This window comes from Chaetodon auriga, chromosome 15 (genome assembly GCF_051107435.1).
Source record: "Chaetodon auriga isolate fChaAug3 chromosome 15, fChaAug3.hap1, whole genome shotgun sequence".
Lineage (NCBI taxonomy): Eukaryota > Metazoa > Chordata > Actinopteri > Chaetodontiformes > Chaetodontidae > Chaetodon > Chaetodon auriga.
In genome coordinates, this window is record NC_135088.1 from 627,704 (window position 1) to 637,627 (window position 9,924).

Genomic DNA, 9,924 nt, shown 5'->3' on the forward strand with positions numbered 1-9,924 from the left:
CAGACAGAGAGACAGACAGAGACAGACAGACAGGTGGACAGACAGAGACAGACAGAGAGACAGTCAGAGACAGACAGACAGGTGGACAGACAGAGACAGACAGAGAGACAGTCAGAGACAGACAGACAGGTGGACAGACAGACAGAGACAGACAGAGACAGACAGACAGGTGGACAGACAGAGACAGACAGACATGTGGACAGACAGAGACAGACAGACAGGTGGACAGACAGGTGGACAGACAGAGACAGAAAGAGACAGACAGGTGGACAGACAGAGACAGACAGAGAAACAGACAGGTGGACAGACAGACAGGTGGACAGTCAGAGACAGACAGGTGGACAGACAGAGACAGACAGACAGGTGGACAGACAGAGACAGACAGAGAAACAGACAGGTGGACAGACAGACAGGTGGACAGTCAGAGACAGACAGGTGGACAGACAGAGACAGACAGACAGGTGGACAGACAGAGACAGACAGAGAGACAGACAGAGACAGACAGGTGGACAGACAGAGACAGACAGACATGTGGACAGACAGAGACAGACAGGTGGACAGACAGAGACAGACAGACAGGTGGACAGACAGAGACAGACAGACATGTGGACAGACAGAGACAGACAGGTGGACAGACAGAGACAGACAGACAGGTGGACAGACAGAGACAGACAGACAGGTGGACAGACAGAGATGGGGGGGTGTCTGTCGGCGGTATCCAGGGGGCAGGAGGGATCAGCTCAGGTGCAGCAGCTCCATCATTCAGACTCCGTTCACGTCTGGTTTAGAAAAATAACCTGCAGCATCGAGCCGAATCAGGACACACCTACTGTTTAAAGGATCATTCTACTACAACTGGCCCCTCACTCATGCAGTATTGGCTACTACTTGTACTTGTACTTGAAATACTTGAGTATTTCATTTTGTGCAGCTGTACAGTTCCTCTCCACTCCACCTCAGAATACAGCACTTTTATTCCACTGCATGTATTCGATCACTTCAGTGCTGCCTAATTTGCAGATTAAGATTAAAAATACAAATGAAGTCAACAAACCCACTGTGATGTATTATTACAGGTGAAGACTTGACTGATCCACGATCCAGCTGCAACATTAACGTGTGAACGTGATGAACATATTACTGGTCGCTGATTATTTTCCAGTCCTGTGATACGTATTATTCTGAAACGGAGCATTCTGCATAATGAGAGTTTTTACTTTTGGTCCTTTATATTAAGTTTGACGCCAAAACTTTTCTACTTGTACAGATTTGACTTTATTGACCGATTATTCGACTCCTTTGTTCATTTAAAAACATACTAATAGTCTCTTGCTAAAAAGTGAAACTCCTGTCTTCAGACTGACTTTGGTCACTATTGAAAAAGAGGTAAAGTGGGGATAAAAGACTAACATACAGGCTGTGAGGAAAAACCTTTGATGTCTGCTCTGATGAGGATGCTTCACCTTGCTGAGTTTAGCTCCCTGAACTCTCTGCAGTATAAAGACTCTGCACCGGCCAAATCAAAGGAAGAGATTCTGTCAGATGAGAGGCGAAGACACGCTCTTTGGGACTCTGCACATGTATAAAGCATGACTCATCACAAACACGGCACTTGTTACTGCACTTGTTGAGTACAAACTACTGCGAAGTGGCTACCATGAGCTGGAAGCACATGTTGGGATTCGGCGGCACTGCTGGGCACTAAATCTGAGAGAGCATCGTTAAGGAATTTCTAATCTCACTACGGCATTAAAACCTGTTTCATATGCAGCAAAGTGTAGTTTGGACGTTGAAGATGCTGAGCAGGGCCTCACCAGGAAAGAACCACGAGATATAGTTTTAATTATGCAGCGTTTATTTTTAACCAGCCATCCCTTCTGTGGCAGGTATAGACAGCATGTAAACAATAACTGTTGATAAGAAAGGATAATGTAGCTGTGAGGGGAGAAAAGGACATATTTCAGTCACTCAGGACACATGCAGGTGCTGGACGGAGCACGAGGGCTTTTACCAAGACACCAATCAGAGGGTGGGATAGTTCATTTCTGGAGGAACTGACTTAACACAACCGCTCAATGTGAATAAATCCTAGAGAAAATTTAAATGAACAACTGACTACGACAAAGTTGAATATGTTTCAGAGACGTTGTTTTTGTTGTCCGAGGGGAGGGGGGATCTCAGCATTTCTAAAACTTTGGCTGAAGCCCTGATGAAGAGAGCCCGATGCATCTCAGTATCAGCGTTGTGCCTGCCAGCACACTTACAGGATGCCTTTGAAAGGCTTACATCAGATTCAGACAGCTGCTCGGGTCTGCAGCTCAACTGAGAGCATGTGCAGGTTTAAGTTCAGGTGTGATAAGGCTGGCTGGTAAATTCAGCGTTTTGGGCAGAACAAAACAAGGTCAGCACATTGTTCTCCAAACCTGCTGTAGTGAACGTTCCCTGGAGCCAGAGTCCATTTAGTGCTGTGTTCCCTCTGGTCTATGTCCATTTACTGCTTCTGTCTGCCTTTTTAAAGCCTGCCTTCATTTATTTATTTTCCTTTCTTTAATCCCAAGTCTGCTGAATGAAGTCTGAATGATGGAAGAATGATGCACTGACCCATGATGATGACTGCAGCCTTCACAAACCTGCAGCACAGAGTCGAGCGTCACACTAACACCACACCTAAGACCAATGTTACATTAACTAACCACCAAATTTACACTGAACATTTATTACCCAGTGAACTTGTGATCTCCGTTCATTTGTAAAAGCATTTATGATTTAAATAATGAGTATTTAAATAATGAGTGACTGTGCAGTACTTGAATTTGGCTCTTCCTGACTAAACCTTGACTTGTGCTGGCATTACATGAGGGCAAATCAGAGGGCAGGTGCCATCAATCTAAGAAAGACTAGAAACTGAGCGTAAGCTAACTGTCAGACGATCTTAAGAAGAAGTTCAAGCGTAAATTTAAGAACATCTTTATAAGTGAGGCCTCTGGAGTTCAGTCAGAGCTGAACACAACCACTAACAGGCGCACTGCTAAAGTCACACTGGTGAGTGTTTTCAGCTAGCTTACAGCCAACACATGCACAGCTGGTGCTTTGGTTGTTGGTGGTGAGTAAAAATGGACTGCACAAACAAATTTCTTGTTTCTGTTTAACATCTGTGAAACTGCACAATCCACAGCTTCTTTACTTTTATGCAAACTGTTCTGTGGTTCGGAAAATCACAATTTAAAGCTGAATTGAGTAATTTTAGACCACCAGAGGGCAGAGAAACTAACAGAAACACATCACTGACGTACCATCGTCATTTAAATTTGTCTATTTCCACATCCAGCAGACACAAAGCAACAGGATCACTCGTTAGTCGGGTTTGTGTCACCTCATCAACATCACTTTCCTTCTCTCTCTGTTTTTGGTCTCTACCAACTCCTGAGGGAAGTATCTGGCTCTGAAGCTGCTAAATGCTCCACTTTGTCCACCAGCTAGTCTCTGACTGCGTCTGTTCGCGGTTTGTTGCTGAGCAGGTAGTTCACAGCAGCCTTTTACAGATTTTTCATTTAAAACAGCTGCCTGCTGCTCCTGGAAACAGACTGGAAACCTGCCATAAGGAACAGAACTATGAGATATTTGTCAAATCGCAGGCTCAGTAGAGCTGCAGAGTTGGTGTTAATTCTGTTTGGAGTCAGCACTGTGAGCAAGACTTTCTGATTAAAGTCATCTGATTCAGAATTTATATGAAAAATAGCACTTCTACTGCAGAACAGAACGGACAGACCAAACAGTGAGTCAAGAGAGCGCCTTTCACGTTTCTATGTTGAAGGCCTCTGTAAGTCCTCTTACATGCGTGGAAGGGGCAGGTGACAGGAAGGGCACGCCGCTGCTTGTAATCTGCAATCTCACCACTAGGTGGCGATAAATCCTACACACTGGTGCGTCAAAAGAAAAGTCTGAAACTTCACGTCAGACAGCAGGAGGTGTTTGTTTCTGAACTTACAGGCATAGGTCATGGCGAAGCTGCTCCCCGTGTCCACCATGTCCACTTGGGGCACCAGTTTGGGGACATCCTGGTGCTGCGCCAGAGCAAAACGGAACACCTCGTACTCATGGGAGCCGGTGGGGAAAAGGCCTCCTGTTGGACAAAAACAAAGACAGACAGTGGGAATCATTTCCTGTCCCAAAGCACGTACTGTAGGAGGAAGGAAAGAGCCGGAAGGGACAAAACAACTGTGCACACCAGCTAAAACTTCACTTCCAGTTGAAAAATGGCAGTAAATAAGAGCAGACAATTAAAGTGTTTTATGATTACACCAACCACAGGTCATTTTCTGCATCAATTCAAAATGCCACTGGGATGGAGACCTGCAGACGGAGCCACTCAGCAGTTCTAGGACTGCAAACTCTGTCATCGTATTGAGCATTACATGCTGACATGGTGTATGTGATTTGTCTCATCTGCATAAAAACTGAAGTTTAATGATGCAAATTTGCCATTTTACTTTTGGGTTATGGGCCAAACTATTTCTCGGCTGGGAACAGTTGCCAGGTAAGCGGCGAAGACTCCAGGAAGTTCCTGGTCCCCAGCCAGCTGTTTCCCCTGTTTCCAGTCTTTGTTTATGCTAAGCTAACCAGCTGCTCATGGTAGCTTCACATTTCTTAAAACCAATGTTATCATCTAACACTTGCGTAAAATGCATATAAGCTGTTTAAACTGAGCTCTTCATGGTTTACATCCATGTCTGCTTGCTCGCAGTCTTTCCAGTCTCTTGCCTCCTTGCTTTTGTGAGAGCACTTTGCTGTGTTTCTTGGAGCCCACCGCCACCAGCCATTGATCAATAGAATAATGTGAAATGATCAGCAGGAGCTCACAATACTGTATCTCACAACACGGGCTGAGTTAGCTATTGTCACTAGAAATAATGACTGTCTGGTTTACAGTAATTGCTGTTAAAAGCCTCTTTTCCCAGTTCTCATTCGGTCTGTTGTCCTGGCACTCACACACTCTGTCAGCATAATGGTTTTCAGCGTCACAGGGAAATTATCTGAGCACATAAACTCTGGATTGATTGACCTTCTTGTCTTCTCTGCGCTGAAGTAGGACAAGACTTTTTTTAATATTGCTGACTGAATTTACAGCGAATTGTTTTCGGTGTTTACAGCTACTAAATTCAAATGTGAGAATGAACCTTTAATGTCCTTCTGTGCAGACGCTGCCAGGACTCTTTGTTCTCACAAAGAATTTAACATCATTTTGTCCTCAGGTTTGTCTCTTGTGGTCGAGAGAGAAACAATAAACTTAACTCTTCACTTCCTCCATGTTTTCTCTGAACCCTCTAGAGCTGCAACAACTGGTCAATCAATCAATTAGCGGATAGACAGAAAACTAACCAGTATGTTTTTTGGATTCTTTCATAATAGACTGAGTCTTTTTTTGAGCCAATTATCTAGTTCCAACATATCAATTGCGAGAATTTACAGCTTTTCGCTGTCTTGCCACCACAGTAAGATCAATATCTTTGGATTTTTTACTGTACAAAACATTTGATGACATCAACTTGGGTTAGATGACATTGTGATAGGTATTATCTCTGTTTTCTTATGTTTCACAGACCAAACAATTAACAGATTCAGCAGCAGAATATTCCATTATGAAAATCAGCTTACTAATTGTTACTGAGTAGGCTTGAAGTCCATCATCGTTTACTTTTACTATATTAAGACTTGAAGTATTTACAGTATACTCAACAGTAAGTGGTAACTGCAATACACACATTCATATTACAGCATTTTATTGTAACAAACACAACTAAAAGAAATAGATGTTTAGGTTAGCTAGCTTAAGTTAGCTAATTAACTGTTAAGCTAGTTAGTTAAACACCGCAGAGACAGACGCAGTAGGCTCATATAGCAGTTCTGACAGCTTACACAAACTCATTTTAAACGTACTAAAACAGTGATAAAACCTTAAATTCTCACTTTGAATTGAACAAAAGGTGAAATGGGATTTTGACCAACCGTCCGCCATCATCAGACAGGTGCTACACAAACATTACATACGCCATTTTGTTTTGTTTGGAACAGACCTTTTTCCGCGTGAACGTCGCACGTACAACTCCTACCGACGTGACACTTTCAAAATAAGAGCTCCGAAATTCACAGTATAACTAAAAGGGACAAATGATGTCATGTGATGATATGAGTCAAGAAAATACCCGTGAAAACACGTTATTTTAATACAGTATAATTTTGGAAGAAGTATTCAAATACTTTATCTTAAATAAAACTGAAATATGGGGCGGCACGGTGGCGCAGCAGGTAGTGCGCGTGCCTCACAGCAAGGAGGTCGCTGGTTAATTGGTGACTCTAAATTGTCCATAGGTGTGAGTGTGAGTGTGAATGGTTGTATGTCTGTCTATGTTGCCCTGCAATCGGCTGGCGACCGGTTCAGGGTGTACCCCGCCTCTCGCCCATTGCCAGCTGGGATAGGCTCCAGCCCCCCGCAACCCCGAAAGGGATACGCGGGTATAGAAGATGAATGAATGAAAACTGAAATATCACACCGTAAAAATACTCAAATAAAAGTCCTGTGTTGAAATGTTACTGAAAATAAAAGTACCCAAGAATTTTTTGCAAAAAGTTCTTAAAATATGAAAAGTAAAAGTAGTTGTAATGCAGAAAACAGTCTGTGACTGTTAAACTAGTCTGTATTATATTACTGGGTTGTTATCACTGATGTTTTGATGTGGAAGTAACATTGTACTCTTAAATTATGTTGATGTAAGGGGCACTTTGGCAGTAAAAGCACCCAGCAGGTGCCTTTATATTTTATTATCAGCGTATATGGACCTCTAGGTCATCTGGATGCCTCATTTCACTGTTGCAGCTGGTACAGATGGAGATAATTCAAATATACCTTATGCTGTTGGGGAGAACACTTACATACATATGAAAACAGCATCTAATCCTTAAAGTAACTAACCAGTAAGGCCATTATAAAAAAAAGTTGTAGTAACAGAACAGATTTTTTTACATGACCATTACACAATGTATGTATTGTATTCTACACGCGTTTCACGTGACATGTTGAAAACTGCTAACACTACAATACAGAGATATACATTATTGGAATATGATTTATTCATCAGCGTTCCAGAGGCTGGGAGCTGTGCCCCTGTTCTCACAGAGGGGCTCTGATTCAATAACTTAAAGCAGAGAAAACCAACGTAACTGATTTTTAATGCGGAGACTCGCTGGTTGGTTCGCAGACTGCAGACTGTTTTTATTCCAGTAATGCAGGTTAGTTGAACTTGATGCCACATCAGCACCAAACCTGAGAGGAAGCTGCAGTGGGAGTCTGGACCAGTGGTCCGATGAATCACATTATAACTTCATTTTGGGAGAGTAACATGCTCTGCAGCCCACAGCTGCCTGATCCCCACTGAATGGGACCAAACCAGTCAAGGTTAAAATGGGAATGAGAGAGCCGACGGAGGATTCACCTGCTGTACAAATGTCACAGTGAAAGGAGTTTTTGCAGAGTGATGCACTGATCGTGAAAACAGGCAATGGAATTGATTGTTTTATTTAAGTGTACCAGATGGTGCCCAGCCCGTGTCTTACAAGACACTTCTTGACAGCGACAACCAAGATGATCACATGGTGAATTATCATACAGTTCATGTTCATTACACTGTCTCAGCCAGTGGTGCAAAGAAGTACATTTACTCAAGTGCCGTATAAGTGAGTGTAATTTGGCTGAATTTCAGTTTTACACTATACTTTTAACTCAATTCATCTGACAGCTTTAAGTACTTTGCAGGTTAATATTTTAAAACACATGATCAACAAATACAGCATGAAGCTCAGTCTCTGTCCAAGGTGCTGATTCATGTAATATTCCTATAATGGAAAATCAGTCCAGGTACCGAGTCCACCTAAGTCATCAGGGGAACACTGTATATTAGCTCTCCTGCTGTATGTTGCAGGAATATCAAAGTGACACAACGCATTGTAAGTCACAAAATGAATCTACTAACATACTGTAAGTCGCAGAGGGAACTCCGGCTACAGGCATTATTACAGTGAGGCCACATAGACACGATGGAAGTCACGACAAGAATATTACTCTAGCAATAGGATTATTATGGGAACCTGTCATGGGAATCACTTTTGTCTGCGTTAGTGCTCGGCTTCCAAACGTCATTTTAAGTCACAATAATGAATGGAAAGGGATGTAAGTGTCTTCGGTATTTGTTAAGGAAATAGTTTATAATTGGAGTTGGGGGACTCTTAGACAAAGCATCATTATATGAATGCATTGGAGACTGAATGAGTAGATTGGAAATACATGAATATTTAGTTTTACAGAGAGTTTATGGACGCAGATCATACATATCTCCAAGAATATTGTAGAAAATTAGACCCCGCCGGGTTCCGGTCCCGGAGTGCAGGGACCCCGCCGCCCGCCGCCCGCCGCTCACTCACCTATGTTGATGTTACTTGGGAAACTTGTGCCGCTGCAGAGCCCGAGCAGCAGCATCAGCAGCGGGAGGACAGCCGAGGGGACCGGGAAGCTCTGCAGCCGCATGTTTCCTCCAGCAGCAGCACCGACAGGAGACGCGGAACACGCGGCGTAATCCCATTCACACCGGGGCCGGCAAAGATCCACCGCAGCCCGTTCACAGACTCACACATCCACCGGCAGTCTGCTCCGGTCCTCCTCTGTCTGACTCTCTGCTCGCTCTCTGAGTGTTTCCCTCTTCTCAAACATCCATAGTTGGAGCGCAGAGCTCTGCTGCCGCGTCGACTCTGAGTGTCTGAGTGCTCAGTGTTTCTGTACCCAGCTCTCCTCCTCCTCCTCCTCCTCCTCCTCCTCCTCCACCCTCTCTGTGTGTGTGTGCGTGTGTGTGTGTGTGTGTGACTCTCTTTCTTTCTCTCTCTTTCGCAATTTGATTCAAACCTCTCTCTCTCTCTCTCTCTCTCTCCTTCTGTGTCCCACTCTTCTCTCTCTGACTCTTCTTTTATGTCTCTTTTTCTGTCTGTCTCTCTCTCTCTCTCTCTTTCTGTCTCACTCTTTTTTCTTTCTCCTTTTCTCTGTCTGTCTCTTTCTAAATGCAGTTTTTTCTCTCTCTCAATTCAATTCAATTCAATTCAATTCTTTCTCTCTCGATCTGCTCTCCTGTCTGTCTCTGACTCTCGCTCTCTATTCCTGACATCAGTTCAGTCCCCCCCTCCTCTCTCTCTCTCTCTCTCTCTCTCTCTCTCTCTCTCTCTCTCCATCAATTGAAATGAGTGTTACTGGTGTGCTAAACACCAACATGTTCTGGCAAAGCGTGATGAATATGGAGTAACACGGATAACTGATGAGACGGTTTGTTTGGATTCCTCCAGTGGTCCAAAAGAGTGTAAAATATGCAGAGTGACAACAACTCACGATTATACAGGAAAATCACAATGACCTGTGCTGGAAAGTACATTTATTCAAGTTCTGTATACACTCTGAGGAGCTCAGCGGCGTCAGTATTTCCATTTTATGCTAATTTATGCTGCTTTTCTGTTTGTTTGGCAGATGCACTTATTGGTTAGTTTGCAGATTATGATCTTACATTTAAAATGTGACCATCTGACACAACACAATGCACTGATGAAGCTTAAATAAACAAGCAGTGTTACTGACTGATCAGTATTAACAATCTAATAATATCACACAGCATCTTAAAACCAGTCACAGGGGACATTTCAGTGCACAACCAGGATTTACTGACACACGGGATCTTTGTCATTTCTAATTCAAAAAAAATCTGCCAACAACACTGATTGTAATCCACAATGAGTACAGAGTACATGCTTGTGGTATCACTGCGTGCCCATGTCTTTCCAGTGAAGCTAATTAACAAAATAGTGGCGTTACTAATGTGAAATATTGTCAAATCC

General features: G+C 43.2%; 1 protein-coding gene across 5 annotated transcripts in view; it reads right to left on the reverse strand.

Moving 5' to 3' along the window:
- Window positions 1-8,887, reverse strand: part of LOC143332454 (glutamate receptor 1-like) — a 74,765-nt gene extending 65,878 nt beyond the window's left edge. For all 5 annotated transcript variants that reach the window (XR_013078221.1, XM_076749916.1, XM_076749917.1 and 2 more), the window contains exons 1-2: window positions 8,476-8,887; window positions 3,989-4,123 (exon numbers count right to left, since the gene is read on the reverse strand). Coding sequence is in view for 4 of the 5 variants with exons in the window: in XM_076749916.1 (XP_076606031.1) it covers window positions 3,989-4,123; window positions 8,476-8,578 (238 nt within the window). In the remaining variant the exon portion in view is untranslated. The remainder of the gene's footprint in view (window positions 1-3,988; window positions 4,124-8,475) is intronic.
- Window positions 8,888-9,924: the final 1,037 nt, after the last annotated feature.